Source organism: Silurus meridionalis, chromosome 22 (assembly GCF_014805685.1).
Source record: "Silurus meridionalis isolate SWU-2019-XX chromosome 22, ASM1480568v1, whole genome shotgun sequence".
NCBI classification, from domain to species: Eukaryota; Metazoa; Chordata; class Actinopteri; order Siluriformes; family Siluridae; genus Silurus; species Silurus meridionalis.
In genome coordinates, this window is record NC_060905.1 from 13,882,846 (window position 1) to 13,901,098 (window position 18,253).

The following is an 18,253-nucleotide window of genomic DNA, read 5'->3' on the forward strand; positions in this document are numbered from 1 at the left end:
AGAAGAGGCTTTCAAGTTGCTGCTCCATGAAGAACAGATCAGTGGAGTCTTGCAGTGACTGATGACCTGCAATTTTCTCTCATCTCTACTCATGATCTCTGGACCTCAACGAGAGTGATGAAGATAATATCTTCGAGTTGATTGCTCAGCTCTAGCAAGATTCCTGGTTGTTCCAAAAAAACAATAGTGGCTAAAGTGTTATTGGGAACCTTCAAAGAACCAGCAATGTTTTGTGCCCTCTCCAGCTCTGTGTCTCGACAAAATCCAGACTCTGAGCTCTGCTCATTTAACATTCTTAACTTAATGGCTTAGTTTGTTCCCTCCTATATTTGTTTTAGCTGCTATACCATATGCAAACAGGTGTATCCCATTCCAGATTATGTCCAATCCACTGAATTTGACACTAATCAACTCCAATTCAAGGGAAGAAACATCTCAAAGAAGATCCTAAGACGTGATGATGCCCCTGAGCTAAATTTCAAGAAAAAGTCACACTTGTAACATACTTTACTTTGTAGTAAATTAATCACTGTTCTAATAAACTTTTATCATCACAAATCAAGTTTCTGTTTTATGATTATGTGGCATGGAGTGAAAAATATTCAAAGTGTTTTAACAGCTGAAACAAAACATAATGAAGGGGTCTGAATACACTGTGTTTGTGTGTGTGTGTGTGTGTGTGTGACAGACCAGTTCCTCAGCAGTGAGGTAAGCAAGTCTCTGATGGACTTGTGCAGCCAGTTCTTCATCCACAATGTACTGTCCTCTCTTATCACCCAGAACCAGCTCGGACCAGAGCGGCCCTTCACTGCGCTTCTGCAGATTTACCTCAAGACTGGACACACACACACACACACACACACACACACACACACACACACACACACACACACACACCCCAAAACAGGCACATAAGGGCACATGCAGCATAATTTCTACTAACACAAACAAAAAGATGAGAAGCTTTTATTTTTTTAAAGGAGTTTTTTTTATGAGAGCTTTGCAGAAGTCAGTAAGATTCCCAACACAGTAACACTTTCAGTAAAATCTAAGATTGATGCAACACATCAAACAGCATTTATAGCTTATCTTTTTATCTGAAGCATTTTTTTATCTAAAGCTCGCCCCATTTAAATTTCTCTTAAATATAGTAAAGGATAGTGTAAATTCAGACCCCCCAACCAGGAGAACACCAAGGACCTATTCATCCTAACCTGCTTTATTTACCTAATACTAACAACCTCATCGGGCTTTTTGTGTGTGAACACACACACACACACACACACACACACACACACACACACACACACACACACACACACACACACACTTCAAAATTTTACTTCACTGAAACAATATTCTGTTTCATAATACTGCAAACTATAATCTATTACACTGTAAATTTTTTATTTCACTAAAAACTTTATTTTATCGTAAATTATTACATTTTATTATTATTATTATTATTATTATTTTATTTTGTTATTGAACATTCTATTTTATTTCACTAAAGCCATATTCTATTCTATTGTAAATTTTATTTTATTTCACTGTGATACTTTTCTGTCATTGCAAATTCTATTTATTCCTTCATTCCAATTTTATTCTTTAATTTTTACAAATTTATTTAATTATTTTTTATACTTGGTCAAGAAAATCTTACAGAAAAATAAAATATGTACCATTTCACTGCATGTCGTACTGTGTATGCTTAAGTATGCAAAACAAAATTTGAATTTAAAACCTAAATGTGGCAGACGTGACACAATTAGCCCAAATGGGTTCAGACACTTGTCATCAGCACCTGAAAATCTCCCACCTTTTGTCATCTTTAATAATCCAGACACTGGCCTCGGGGTCCACCGGGGCAAAAAGCTGACCCTGTAACAGAGGTGTGTAGTCTCCCACACCCACACACACACTGTCCACCAACAGCTTGAATCGGATATCGTCTTTCGTCGTGCCCTCGGGTAAACGGATGCACGCTGTGACGTCTTCTTCCGTCTGCTGCCAAAAGTAGATGGGCTCTACAAGCGAACAAAAAGAAAAAAAAAAAGCCTGAAAACCAAACACCACAAAAAATGTCCTTTTAATTAAATTCCACTCAGCTTCCTGAACAACAACGGGGTGAATAAGGATAATAAATCAGAAGAAGCAAACGAACAAAAGACTTCATTATCAAACTGGAGGATGCATATTATCCATTGCTGTGCTCTATTGATATTCCTTTATTTTTCAAAAGAATTCTTTTATAATAAAAAAAGCACGAGAAATAGGGGAGAAAAAAACAAACAAAACAATGGACACATCTTTGCATGTTCCTCATTACACACTCAAGCACATACTTCCTTTTTATTTTCATGGCTTCTAAGTGGCCCTGGCAGATCCATGATCTCACATCTGCTTCATTCATTTACAAATCACAAACGCCACACTCAATGCCACGTAACAATGCGCAGTCATTTTGTACCACGACACAAAAATACAACGGCATCGGTCGGTACGTCAAAATTGTACAGAAATCTATATGTCTATGAGGATTATTTTAAAAGGACAGAGTATAATATCGAGTCCTCTTTTTACAGTACATGCTAGTCATTATTTCCTTTCAGAAAAGTTCGGTTCTTTCATTTGCGTCAAAAAAATGGTACGAGATTACAGAAAAAGGAAGCGAGAAAATATATTTAACAGAAAGAGCCATTGAAGGTTGACTCTCTCTCACACACACCTACATGTGTGTACAGCCTCGCAATTTTAGACAAAACCATAATACTGAAATTAGAACAATTTTTTCCTGCAGGGAACATGAGGACGTGGCTTTCCACAGAAATAGTGAGAGCCTCATTATGCTCTTTTGTTGATGAGCTAGTTAACCAGGGCCTGATCTCTGTCTCAGCTTGAATTCACTGACTAAGAAAGAGGCTAATGCTTTGAAAAAGAAAAAAAAAAGGGCTCATGCTCTACCTGTACATTAGGCATGTGGGTGTAATGTGTGTGTATGACTGTGTGTGTGCAACTGTGTGTCCAGAGCAACACAGTACTTCACTCCCAATCTCTTGTTCTCTCTACATGTGCTGTAAATGAGCTTCCCTTCTCCTCTGTGTGTGTGCATATGAAAATAAGAAGTCTTTTGTTACTACTCTGACACAAGTCACCTAATGCATCTCAGTGGTGTTCTCAGACCCCAAGATCTTTTCACAAAGCTTCCAATAACAAACTCGTGACATGAATTTTGAATGGTCCATTAGCCTCGGCACATCAAAATAAAATGTTTACATGTTTAAAAGCAGAACACAAAAGCCTGGATTTCAGAGATTTTCAGAGGGTGTCTATTCAGCATCTAGCACGTTCTGGACTGACCAATGGATGATGACGGAAAGTAAAGGGTTATGTCATTGCATTGTAAATCATTACAGATTTTCCAGTTCTAAACTGATAATCAAAGATCGCTATTGTAAGCATGCAGCAATATTATAAACATAATCAGGGTTCTTACATGGTGATGATCCAACAAACATTTACATTGACATGTATTGCATTCAGAACGACTAACGGTAATCGCATTGATTCAACCGAGCAATAAAGGCGTAGCAATGGAAGCTTGGTGTTGTTGGGATTTGAATTCACAACCTTTAAATCAGAAGTCCTGTGTCTTATCCACTGAGCTACGACTTCCCAATTTTACTGTAATGTATTAAAATATCTATTTTTTCCCTCTGATGAAAGAACAACAAATTTAAATTCAATGAACATAATAAAAACCACAACTGGCACCAGCCTATAAAACCTTGTTTTTGTCCTTTAAAGTAAATCCAATTTATTCATTTCGCTAAAAGCTATCATACATCTTTAGATTAGATTCAGTAAGATTGAAATCGACTTTGTTTTCAAACAGAGGGCAAATCCTAGACTAAAATATAGAAATACAGTCTGGAAATTTCCAAATGGTAACAGTGTAGAGTAAGTGTATAGAGCAGGGGTCACCAAACCTTTTTGAAACGGAGAGCTACTTCTTGGGTAACGATTAATGTGAAGGGCTACCAGTTTGATACACACTTATAAAATAACAAATCTGCTTAATTTACCTTTAATATGTTATTATTAATAATGAATGATATTCATCTATTTCTAGTCATCTATATTTTAATATGGTCATTTTCAAATTCACACCAATGCGAGTGTGATTTCAAAAAGAATAGCAACAAAAAAAATTAGATGCAGCTCACTGGTAAGTGGGGCTATGGTGAGCTATTTTTAGAAAAGTCCCACGGGCAACTCATGTGGTCCTTGTGGGCACCATGTTGGTGACCCCTGGTGTAGAGTGTGTAGAGTAAGTGTGTAGAGTGTGTATTGTAGAGTGCAGAGTAAGAGTAACCCATCACTGATATGCCAACTGAAATATATGGCAAGATAAATGCTACCACCACCTTTAACTGGCCCAGGCAACAAAAAAAAAAAAGAGGACGATGATGACTGGAAAGGCAGCAGGCAGCCCAGATAGATAGCAACATGACAGCAAGGGTTATCAGCCTAAGCTACAGGGTAAGAGAGAACCAAAAGTGGCTATAAAATTAAGGGGGAGTTAAGTACTCAAGTACCAATTCCACCTCAGAGATATAGAAATCCAAATTCCATACAGAGTGGCCTGTCTAGAGCAACTTGAGGGACAGAGGAGCACAACGAGTAAACAGCAGTTAATTGGAGGAATGGGCAAATCACCACTTCCTCTACAATTGGTTAGGGTTGTTAGATAAAAAGAAAACGAGCATTATTGTCCTTTATGGCCATAAGAATAAAGTGCAACTACCCCTCAGGAGCTTGACTGTTGAGTTATTGAAATCAGATCATAGGAGGTGTTGTTCAACCAGTGGCTCTATTTGAGAATCTACCAGCACCAAAGTCTCTAGGGCCAAGATTCTGAGGTACAGAGTGAGAGGAAGTCAAGGTTTCTGATCATTTTGAAAATCAGATGTGACAGAAGTGTCAAACAGTCCAGCTACAACAATTTGTTGGTTTACTGTGCTCACTTGGGACAACATATAAGAGAAATCCAGGCATCCAGATAAAGACAAGATCTAGATCTACCAGATTGAAATTCTACCTTGGCTATTATGGTGAAGTAGATCAGCCATTTTTTCTGCATTTGGTTAAAGGTGCCACAAAATATGAGCATCACTGCCCTTTATGGCCACAATAATAAAGTGCAACTCCCATTCAGGAGCATGACAATAAAGTGGTGCTCTACCAACAGCTAAAGAGTCTCTAAAGCCAAATATTGAGGTACAGACAGAGAGGACGTATAGTGCCCAGGTGTCAATGGAGGAGATTCCAGAAATCTTCGGGAATCCAGTCAATCTACAATGGACTTTGCAGCCATCTAACCTCTGGAGCTTAAAAAAAAAACACTTCTATGCTAGAAAAAGGGGCTCTGAAGGACATCTGAAGCTTTTGTTTTATTTAATTTTTTTGTTTTGTTTTAATTAGCAAAGCAGGGCTTGACTGAAAAAATCACTGGAAATGAAAACCACTGAAATGGATTATGGACTCAATGCAGGCTAATCAACAAGCACTGAATACACAAAGAGAGATACTGAAATAGATTGACCTTGCAATGCAAAAAAATAGTTTTAGACAGATAAATCACGAATATGTACATTAAAAAATAAACAATTGTAAAAAAAAAAAAAACATATGTGCAGAAAATGTTTTTTCTTTAAATGTATGCTAGTACGTGAGTTGCGTGTAAAATGCGAACACGTACAATTAAAGCAGTGGGACACTGTGTCTATTTATTTGTGTCACAGGTTGTTGGTGAATGAATCTCCGAGAGGGAATTAAGAAATCGGAGCATTGGTTCTTGTCACAAATTGCTGCAGATTGTTCAGAGTTAGTCACTTCATATTAATACATCTTGTTGACAGCCAGTCTGTGGGAGACCATTAAAAGTGAATGGAACACCACTGACATTTTGGCATATTACACAAAAGAAAAAAGAAAAAGAATGAGAAATGACTGCAAGTTTACCCAAACGCTTAATTATTTAAATCAATCAAAATGTAAAGCTATTAAAATATGTAGATTTAAATGTTACCTTTTTTGTAAAAAAAAAAAAAAAAAAAAAAAAAGGGATACTTCAGGTCCATTTTTGCTGCAAAACCCATTTCTAATTAGTGCATTAGGTGTATTACCGTGCAGCAGGTCCTGACTTGATCTGCAATTCTTTTGTTGAGAAAAGACTCATTATACTTTCACCCCCAGAATGTACATACATTTGATCCTTTATGCTTGGTTCCTTGGACGTATTACCTGCTGTCTAATTGCTTTTCAGTGCTCTCGGTTTTCGATCTAGACTATTAACCAGGCTCAGGAACCGAGGAATTTGCATGAATATACATAAATTAATTAAAGGTTAGATTAAACACTGAAACTTTGACTGCTCCTGCTGAGCAAATAATCCCCTTGCATGGTTGCTATCGCTATGCATAGACATGAAAGAACCATTAAATGCTCTGAATACTCAAATAATTCCAAAAGTGCTATATCAATTGGGAATACACCAATCCCTTATTATTTTCTCAAATATAATACCCAATACCATTCTGGTACCACTGTCCTCTTAGCCACAGACTTTAGGAGCACTTAGATCTTATCAATGACAAAATATCAGTCAGTTTGTATCTAAAAATGTGGCAAATTTGATCTTTTATCTTATTTTCACATATTGCAGTGTGTACATTTGCAAAAATCCAATCGACATGCAGCACATATACAATTAAATTGCTGCCTGAAGTTAACATTTAATCAAATTCACCAACCTGGTGAAATCTTCAACAACTGATACGTTCCTCTCACACAGAAACCCCTAAATGAAGCAGTAACCAGAATAGAGTCTGGTCATCTGATGGTTTCTTTGAACAAAAACGGTTTCCTGCATGGGTGAAATGTATGTACAGTACTTTCACACTTTCTTTTAACACGTACATACACGAGAACATCCAGAGAGCTCAATGAAATGTAACTGCTTCCACTGTGTCCACATGGGCTGAGATAAACACTGTAGGTGTTAATGTACCGTCATAGGTGTTAATTTATCTGTTGAGGGATTGCTTGCTTGCAGGGATAACTTCTTTGTCTATTAATTATTTTCTGCCCTTGGGGACAGATATATTTCATTATTACCTGACAAACTGGCCATCCACTGTAACCTCAACACACTCATGCCTCATGTATGATACAAAGGGTTACAGAGAATTCAAAAACAAAATGAGCAACGAAACATACCTTGGATTGATTGTTTTGAGCTCTATAGTGCATGTAGAATGATATCTACAGTGGCTACGTGAAAGAATGAATGTAAAATAAAGCTTAACAAAGGAAGCCGCATGGTTTTCTCTTGTTGCGTTTTTCCTCTTTCTGTAGTGGTTTGTTTTGAATCATGTCTATGATTTCTTCTCTAGTTTCTATGGAGACCAACTCAAGGACGCTGAGCACATTTACATTTCCCCCAAGTTTAATCTTCTGTCTCACAAAATGTGGACGAGTCTAAAAAGGCTTGCTCGAGTTGTATAAAGAAATACGGATACTCAAATTCAGACTCAAGTCATCATTTGGTGTGGCCAAATAAAAAAAAAATGCTAATGCCATTTCTCTTTGAACTTGTCTTGAGGCTCAGAAATGGGCTGCCTGATGAAAGAGTGGATGCTTAATGGTCAAGAGTATACAGCATGCTGATCGAGAGCAGCTTTGCACTTTCTCAGAAATTAATTAAAACACTTTGGGGAATGAGCACATGAACCAAAATGTGGTTCTTTATAGATTAAGTGATCAAAGTGCTCACACACACACACATTTTACATTTTGTGTCGGTATGGATCATCCAAAATGATGGATAAATGGTAACTGACCGAGTCTTCCCTCTTCTCAATGATTTATTATATTTTTCTCTCTCGGCACAGTGGGAGTGATGAAAATGGTGTGAGAATGTTTCATTACGAGGGGATGAAAAATCATCTACTGCAACGTCAAACAAAAATCTCAATCCGGTGCTCAGTGGCATGCAACAGATTGTTGGCATGTACATCAGTGTCCTGGTGCACTTATTCTGCTTGACACCTCAGCCTTCACTGAAATCATAAGTGTTAACTCCTCACACCAGTATCATCGTATCCTGCGCACTGACGCACACCGTACATACTAATAATCAATACCACATACCTGTTTTTTCCACTTCCATGTCTTCAGGTGGTGTGTCCTCCAGAGGAGCACCATCCACCTGCGTAAAGGTGAAGGGTTTTTCTGAAGCCACCATCACCCCTTTGCCCTGAGGCTCCACGGCAGCATAGTGAGGCACTGACTTGCCCTTCATCAACCTCCTCTTACTCACTTCATACTTCTTTTCTTGACCTGCACAAATTCAATTCAATTAGCCTCAACTTAACTGTAAATTGCTTTGCGTTATAACACAAACCTAAACACGCTATAGGCACGTGTGAAGTGAACTGTGATAGTCTGATAAGCGGGTGCAGATGTTACCATACCATATGCAGTTACCATAGACTAATTGTTCATTCTATTTTCTGTTTTACTACAAAGGTTAATGTTCTATATATTTATATATAGTATTTATTATTTGTATATATTTCTTGTTCTGGATCAACCCCTCAAATAAATGAATAAAAAGAAACCATTTACACGTAAAGATCTCAATTTAATTTTTTTACAATAAATATGTAATAATACGCAATTTAATCTTGACATCGAAGTCAGTGTAAAATTTTTACAGAATCTCATCTCTTGTACTATTTGAAGCGAGACAATCAGACATTAGGGCGTCATTAGCTGACATTAGCTTTCCAGGGATTAAATTTTCATGAATAGTCCATTTTATTGTGTAAATGCCTCTACGAAAGATGAATCATTTTGTTCATCTCAAGCTTCATAAATGAGGTCTATTATCTCTACCCTTCACTTCTCTGCAGCTGTCAGTCCCTACGAAAGAGGATTGTCATCTTATTGTTAGCAAACAATTTTGAATCGACCTAGTACACGCTGTACAATACTGACTTTCCACCCTATAGCATAATACAAAGCATTGTTTTATACCAAGTCTTATTAACTTGAACCTTACACACGTGGCTGCTTTAATCAATCTGGTAAAAACTGAGCTTATGTTTGGAAACACCTTGTCTTTTATAGTTTTTGAAAGACATCTCCATGTTCCTTTTGTTTCCATGCAACAAACAAGGTAAAGTAACGGTAAGATTTACTTTGAACAAACAAATATATAAATGCACAGATGATACACTTTATTTTCATTCCAAAAAGCCTCTCTTAGCATTAAGCATCTTTACACACTCTTGGCAAACTGACAGTTCATTTCTCCAGACATTCAGCTAAAATACCATGTCTTTTGTAAAACTTGCCAAAAGGTGATCACTAGCTGGATTCTGACCTTGCAATTCAGATAATCCCAGTGCAGATCAATAGGATTTAGGTGGGGTGCCTGGGCAGGCCATTTCATGATAGATAACAGTCCAGCCCACTGCTTGCCCCTACATAACATTTACAGATCTTGGACATATGCTTCGGTTCACTGTCTTGAATTTAAGGTGAAGTTGGTTCCAATTAGCCTCAGTTCATCCAAATGCATGGTGTTAAAATATGGAATGTTGATACAGTTTTTCCTTTCACCTGGAATAAATCTCCAACCAATCTCCAAAACAACCACAAACCATTAGGCTTCCACCTCCATGTTTGATTGTGGGGATGAGGTGTGAGGCAGTCTGCTAACATCTCTCCATCTTACAAAAGTTAGAGCCAAAAACATCTCATTTGGATTGATCCGTCTAGCGAATTTTTTTTGCCTTTTACCTAGTTTGTTGCAAATAAAGAAAGGAACATGCATGTGTCTCAAAAAACATAAAAGACTAAGGGTTTCCAAACTTTTAACAGGATCTGCAAGTAAACAATTGTTACAGTATGTGAGCACAACTTACATTTCGAAACACACAGACTAGCAAATGTCTAGTAAACGTGGTATCTAGACATATTAAAGAAAATCCATTCCAGAAATTCAGCTGGACTTTCTTGAATCAAAGCTTCCCAATGTTACATTTTGCAACACTCATGGAAAATACACACATTTCTACACAGTTAAGTGGACAATCTACATTGAAACCTCATCTTGCTCACCAGCAGAGTTGTGGACTGTAACCCACTCGAGTGTAGTGAAAAACCCACTGCCTTTGGTGTCGTCAGGATCTTTTTGGATACGAAGCAGCAGAAGCTCGATTGCGTGGAACCCTTGAACCCCTGCCTGGACGTGTGAAACGCTGTTCAGGATGATGAAAGGCTCCCCGAAAGATTCGCTGAACATGGGCTGAGGAGAATCAGAATCTTTCAATATTCATATTCATAAAGGGTGACTCATAAGAATAATAGAAACATTACATCATGCTCATAAGGCTGTGCTTAGCTAAAATGTAAAAAAAAAAAAAAAAAAATTCACACCAGACACACACAATTCACACAAATCGGATCTCTCCTAACATCTTCTAGCCTGACATCTCAAAGCCTGACATCTGGCTGGGTCAATACACTGACCTGTATTGAGTAAGATAACATAGGGTTATTTGTCAGTCCTCATGAAGCGGTCAATTATAATAAGTAGTGAAACTACTAACATTTACATTTATGCCATTTTGCTATCCAGAGCATCTTAACAAGGGTTAAGAGCATTGCTCAATGGTGCAGGAATAGCGTTATGATGGGGTTGGGATTTGAACTCAGGACCTTGCGCTCCGGAGCACACCTTTTTTTTTGCTTGAGTGAGAAATCTATTATATATATACTGTATCATGAGAGGGTTCGCTCTTACTTCCCACTTTAGCTGAGAGCTCTCTCCTCGGTTGCCAGTGCGTAACAGGGTCAGAGTTCCGGCCCCGTCCGAGAGAGCAGCCCAGGTAGCAGAGGTCAGACTCAGAGAAGCACAAAGCCTTTCGTCCTCATGTCCGCTGCGGTCAGCGGTCATCCGAAACACCTCTCGAGGTTTCCCCAGGGCCGTGTCCTATAGCGAGAAGGTGGAAGATAATTATTCTCAGAGGATTAGGTTCACACTGAATATCTGCTGAGAGGGGATTTTAACAATGAGTATAGCAAACACAACCAGCTCTTCCTTACAATCAAAGATTATTTGTTTTATATGACTTAAATTTGTTGTCCTGTTGCTAGGCATCGCAGCAGCCAATCGCCTCTCTAGGTTCCATGAGTCACTGCGGTGCTCAGCGTGTTCATGTAGATGAGATTATTACAAAAATATGAGCTCCTGCAGATCTGAAGTGAGTCTTGAGCTTTTACAGAGTAACTAACTCTAAGCCTGGCTGTGATATAAAACATCATTTATGTAGCCAGTAAATAAGAGGATTAACTGTAAATACTATACCATTATAATCAGATAATCTGCACATGTATGAGAATACAATAACAAATTACTGTATGTAAACAGAATGAAAATCCTAAACGTTTTTAATGGTTCTGTAGATTGCAGTTTTTGGCAGTTATATGTCTTACCTGCATTCAAGCCCCGATTGGTTCAAATGCAAAATTACATAATAATATAAATTTAATGTAGTGATATTTTTAATATTAATATAGACAAAATAAATATCCACTCAATGCCTGTTTGACTAAATTAATTAATCAACAACGAGAATGAATGGACTGCAAATTAAAGTTGATGCTTAGCCTCCAATGCCTGGGATCTATGATTTGATTCTTTCTGCGATTGAGACTAAAACTTTCTTTCAGCTTCTCCCATTAGGGGTCGCCACAGCTGATCCTCCGCATGTTTTGATTTGGCACATTTTTACGCTGGATGCCCTTTCTAACGTAACCCTCCCCAATTTATCCAGGGTTGGGACCGGCACTAAGGGTGGCTGGGGTTGGTTCCCTGACCGGGGATCAAACCCGGGCCTCAGCGGTGGGAGTGCCGTATCCTAACCACTAGACCACCAGGGAACCTTCTTTCTGCGATTGAGACTAACAAACTAAAAGCATGAATTTTAGATGTTTTGCTAAGTGACTTGCTAAGACCATTAAAAGCTGCACGTGTTCCATTTTTGCCGTTTTCCCCCAAAATTGTATTATATTTTGAAAATCATAAAACAAAATTAGGTAGTAAAACACACGGCGACATGATCAAATCACCAAATCCAAAACATACAATATAATATACCTTATATCTGGTTAGTTGGTAAATAGATAATCCAATGATCACTTATTTTATACCATGGTCAGTATGAATGCTCGAATCTGATTGGCTGGAATCTCTGAATTGAGAGTATTAAATTACAGTAATTTAACGCATATGCATACTGTATTATATCGTTCATTCGATCTTCATGGGAAAGATTTGCAGCATTTCAAGTATGAGAATAGATATATAAATGCTTGGTGCTCTTCTTAAAGCAGTCAAAAGCTTCCTGGATAGTGAAGGCAGAGCATTTAGTACACCTCAAGATAGAGACATGTGACCGATTTATTATGAATTTTTTCTTTAAAAAAATAAGTTGTCTTGTAAAAAGGGCTCAATTCACCTCATATTCATAACAGTGATTTTGGTAACAGTTCGATGTGTCTGTAGGCAGACAGGCAACATTATCTAAAGCATCATGTGTTTTTCTATTCACCTTTTCTTTGTGGGTTTCTCCAAATGACTGACTGTTCATTGTGTAAATTACGAACTTCTGATCCATTCAGAGTAAATGAAAGAACTCAGAGGGATAATTAGTGTATAATTACAGCATTCATTCTCCATATTATATAATTTTACACTGCTGGTAATTAAAGCGTAAAAAATGCACAAGAAAATCGATTTTCTTTGTATTTTGCTTTCAGAGATTATTATTATTAGTGATTTACATTTGATCATTCGCCAGATGCCCTTATCCAGAATGGCTCCTTTATACAACCCGGCAGTAAAGGGTTAAGGGCCTTGCTCAAACGCCCAGCAGTAGCAGCTTGGGGATGCTGGGATTTGAACTTACAACCTTCTGATATAAGTCCAACAGTAATTGATCCAACTGCTCATCTAAATTCAACTAAATCTAATACTGTACTATATAATTTGGACATACAACATTACGTTTGTGCGCCATCTAGTGATAGTAATGAATAATATTCATTAGCCAAACAAACAAACAAAAAAAATATATTTTATACAATATAAAAAAAATATATATTATAAACATCTTAATAGTTTGGTAAATGCTCAAAATAAGTAAAGAGCTCATGGATACTTACAATTATGTAATTACTGATCTATTAATTTATAAATAAAAAAAGAACAATTGCTCTGTTAATATTTGTTTCTTTGTTTATTTAACTAAACTTACATTACAATGGCCATTAAAGAGAAGAAGAAAGCAATGGTTTACTTAGTATTCCTGAAGAGACTGTAAAAGTATTCAGTTGGTTGTAATGCATTCTGTATAGCACTATTTGTCTTTAATACAGTGCCCACTAACATTAGCATCCTTGGAAAAATATAAGCAAAAGAAAGCTGTGAAAAATTGCAGCTATCAGCAGGATACATGTAAATCATTCACTGTGAAGAATGGTTGCCTTTATTAAAATGTACATTTCACTTACATGCTTGATTCTACAAAATGCTAAAGGTAGTTTATGTATGTTTTCTGGGCTCTATGGGGTTGTTCCACCAATGTACCCCAGCACATTGTTGCAGTTATCTAATCAGCCAAACAAAGAAATACGCAAAACATCATGCAGATTCAGTTCAAGTGCTTCAGTTAATGTTTGTAGAGACACCGAATGATGTAAAAAACTCATTAATGAGCCTGTCTGAGAAAATAAATAGAGTATCATTCACCCATCTGTATGTCCATCCCTCCATCCGTACGTCCACCCATCCATCCATTTATTCATCAAAACCTCACTCAAAAATGCAACGTTATATAAACGTGTTATAAGTTTTAACACACACACACAGTATATATAATTAAAAGTCTCGTAGTCTAATGGATTATTTCTGCTAATTACAGCACAAATCAATAGCATGTTCTTGGGTTTCCATGTTTCCGCTACAGTCTTAGTGCTGATCATTACATTCATTATATGCTGCTTAAAATACTCACCAATGTGACCTTCAGATTCAGCACTCTTCCCTTGCAGTCAATAAAGTACACACACTCTTCGTACCAGGGATCCTTGTGGAGGTAATTGTACATGCCGAAAGCCTTCATGTGGTCCAGAGTGTACTGGGTGTCTTTCAGTTTCACCTCTGCCACCCCTACAAGAAAAACAGAAAAGATTATTTTTAACAATATAATGATAAAAAGAGATTTATTAAGAAACCATGGAATAGACCAACCTCCTAATATAAAAGCTAGAAAAGCACCAATGACTGTTTTGAATTTGGTATGCGCGGTATACCGGTATATACAGTATTATACAAATACCGGTATACAGTATTATATAATTTTAAACAGTACGATATCGTAATTTTGCTGAATTCATTTCATACGCTGCTGTTCTGAATTTGACCTGTAGGCGGCAGTGCTTCCCAAATTGCTGCGAAACCGTTAAGAAACGGTAAAGATATGCAAATGTATTAATTGTTACTTTAGTTGCATTTTTTTTTCTATAAAGGCAAAATGTAACCATTGATCTTAGTAGGTTTTTTGTTACATTTTAGGACATTTTGTTTTTCACTGTAAAGATAAAAAGATTTCAATATTTTTGTTATTGTTTTACTTATATATTATATACTTTTTTTTTACTATTATTATATATTATATACTTTTTTAATCGATTTTTACAATTTTTTATCAAATTGTTTTTAATTCACTTATTTTTGAGGCTGGTTATTTGTCAGAATTACATTCTGGTATTATACTGAAGCCAAAATTATGGTATGGAGCCACTACACTACATGGGAAAAAAGGTTTGTGGAGATCTGAGCATAAGATTGGTACATGCTCTTTGAATATTCCATTACAAAATTTGTCCCCATTTGCTGTTATAATAACCTATAATCTTCTTGGAAGTTGTTCCATAGATGTTGTTGAGTGTTGGTAAAGTCAGGTTTGATGTAGGGTGAGAAGGCCTGGGGTGCAGACAGCGTTAAAAAATCATCCTAAAGGTGTTCAATAGTAATAAAACTGCAGCAATTTAACATTATTTAATTTAATTACAGTGTTGGGTCCCCAAACTTTATATCTGTGGTCTAAGAACAATTGATTTTGCCTGAAAAAGCTTAAATTTTATTTACATTTATGGCATTTACAATTCTACTTTGCAGTTCAGGGTTAAGGGTCTTGTTTAAGGGCACAGGAGAGGAAGCTTGGCTGAGATTTGAACTCTCAACCTTCTGATCAGAAGTCCAGCATGTTAGGATGTTAGTCAGTACACAAACAGAAATGTTGTCTTTAATAAAAAAAAGTATATATTTTTTAGCATATTTACCAACCTTCAGATATGCTGCTAAAAAGATTACAATTTTTAAAATAAAAATATAAAATGCTAAAACAGCTTTGCATTTGCTTTTCCAGTAAAAAAACAAAAAACACTTATGAAGCAGTTCCAGCTACAAACCAGCCATACTGAGATTTTTATGGTTTTTGAGAGACATGTGCATGTTCCTTTTGTTTGATGAAACTTGCCAAAGGTGTTCGTCATTTCCTGACCGTATGATCCAATTCATCCCAGAGCAGTTCAATAGGATTTAGGTGAGGACCAAGTAAAAAGGAGTACGGTCAGGGAGGTGGGTGTTAAACTGTTCTCCCATGGTGTGGCTCTGAGCCCTTTCCTGTTTGCAGTGGTGATGGGCAGGTTGACGGACAAGGTCAGAGAGGAGTCTCCTTGAACTATGATGATTGTGGATGATATTGTGATTTGTGGTGAGAGTAGGGAGCAGGTTGAGAAGAGCATGGAGAGCTGTAGGTACACGCTGGAGAGAAGGGGAATGAGAGTCAGTAGGTGTAAGACAGAGTGCATGTGTGTGAATGAGAGGGAGAGCAGTGGAGTGGCACGGTTGCAGGGAGAAGAGGTGGAGAAGGTGGAGGAGTTCAGGTACCTGGGGTCAAAAGTGCAAAGTAATGGAGAGTGTGTTAGAGAAGTGAAGAAAAGAGTGCAGGCAGGGTGGAGTGGGTGGAGAAGAGTGAAAGCAGGAGTGATATGTGATAGAAGAGTATCTGCAAGAGTGAAAGGGAAAGTTTATAGGACTGTGGTGAGACCTGCGATGTTGTATGGTTTAGAGACAGTGGAATTGAGTAAAAGACAGGAGGTGGAGCTGGAGGGAGCAGAGCTGAAGATGTTGAGGTTTTCGTTGGGAGTGATGAGGATGGACAGGACTAGAAATAAGTTTATTAGAGAGACAGCGCATGTAGGACATTTTGGAGACAAGGTGAGGGAGGTGAGATTGAGATGGTGTGGACATGTACAGAGGAGGGACATGGGGGATATCGGTAGGAGAATGCCGAGGATGGTGCTGCCAGGAAGGAGGAAAAGAGGAAGACCAAGGAGGAGGTTTATGGATGTGTTGAGGGAAGACATGCAGTTGGTTGGGGTGAACAAGGAAGATGTAGAGGACAGGGTGGTATGGAGACGGATGATCCACTGTGGCTGTGTATGGTGTTGATGTATGGAATAGTAGCCATGTTGGTTTAGTTTTCCTTTCACCCGGATTAAGTCTCAAAGTCTCCTTTCCTGCTCCAAAACACACCCAAGGTTTTTGCCTTGTACCAAGTTTGTAGTATATACACAAAAGGAACATGAATGTGTGTTTACAAACAAAAACTCTAATGTGCTAATTTCAGACTTGGATTTTATGTATAATGATTTTATAATATATAAAGTGTTTGATTTGATAAACAAACAGAACAGTATGTCACTAAGAAAAGACAAAAACTATAAAGCGAAGTGCTGACAGTGGAGACTCCTTCCACAAATGTTAAGTAAATGTCTTTTGCATATGCTTTAACGTAATAATATAGTATACACATTAAGATACTTTATGGAATTAACACATTCTCCTGGAATAAACTGATGGGGTAAACTTAAGGGGACACACACACACACACACACACACACACACACACACACACACACACCCCACAAAATTTCAGCAACAGCTCATTTAATCACATGAAGTATTACTCTTTTAATTTAATGCTTCCTTTGGTTAAATTAAAGTCGAATAAAAATTGAAATTAAATTAATTTTCATCCCTCACCTGCATCCAGCTCTACATTATAGCATGGGATTGAGTCTAGAGAGAGTATGTAACTTTCAAAGCTGGGATCCAGTAGATCTTTGTTCACTTTCAGAGAGCAATTCGGATACGCCATAATCCTTATAAAACAAAATATTACTGAAGCTGAGAAATTATCACAACATTAGACGTGCAACTGAAACTCGTGCTTCCGCTCAAGCTTTCAAGCCGGACCGCCTGCTCGCGCACTATGAACCCTGGGAAATGAAGTAGCGCGGCCCTACTGCGCCTATAGGAATTCATGCCTTTGGATTCGATACCGCATTGTGTCTTTTTATTTGTAAAATTATTGATATACGCCATTAATACTTGACTATGCAAGTTATCTCAAACTAACTACTATTTGAAATTATCCCGGAAAGTTATTTCACAAAAACTCGCCTCTCCAAGATGCCTCGGACCTGAACCGGAACCATGATTTTAACTGTTTCCCTCCGGTTAACATATGCAGATGCACTGTAGTGAACTTGTTTTGATCGTCACGTAATTAAATCGCCTTTTCACCCCAAGAATAATAAATTATATGACCAAAAAAGACATTTATTAACACACTAATAATGCTTTGGAATTGTTTGTAAAATATGCATTAATTAAATTAAGGCAACGTGTTTTCGATTATAGATAATAGTGATGTGAGTGCGCCACCTAGTGACAGCAAACATAAATACATTACAGCGAATAATAAGGCGACGAAAATAGAAAGTGTACAACATTAAAGTTAAAAAAGATTCTTATTTGAAAATAGATGACTGCTATTTATCAGGAAAATTGTTAAATGTATGCTCCCGAAAAAGGTTTATTAAATGTGCTTGAGGATTTATTTATAAAAATGTATTTTAATTGCATGTGTTTGTATGTTTCAGTGTATTTAAGAGTAACAAAACTTTCCAGATTCCAAGTCAGAGGACTGGGAATAGCAGTGAAGGAAAAGCAGCCAACAAACACTCAACACCTCTGGGAACACTT

At 37.3% G+C, this 18,253-nt stretch overlaps 1 protein-coding gene across 1 annotated transcript in view; it reads right to left on the bottom strand.

Annotated features, from left to right (window-relative positions):
* The window catches only part of nudcd1 (NudC domain containing 1), a 28,630-nt gene extending 11,145 nt beyond the window's left edge, over nt 1–17,485 (bottom strand). The window contains exons 1-7 of the mRNA XM_046834935.1: nt 17,249–17,485; nt 14,151–14,305; nt 10,877–11,065; nt 10,192–10,378; nt 8,215–8,403; nt 1,820–2,027; nt 691–835 (exon numbers count right to left, since the gene is read on the bottom strand). Coding sequence (XP_046690891.1) covers nt 691–835; nt 1,820–2,027; nt 8,215–8,403; nt 10,192–10,378; nt 10,877–11,065; nt 14,151–14,305; nt 17,249–17,363 — 1,188 coding nt within the window. The 5' untranslated portion in view covers nt 17,364–17,485. The remainder of the gene's footprint in view (nt 1–690; nt 836–1,819; nt 2,028–8,214; nt 8,404–10,191; nt 10,379–10,876; nt 11,066–14,150; nt 14,306–17,248) is intronic.
* Nucleotides 17,486–18,253: the final 768 nt, after the last annotated feature.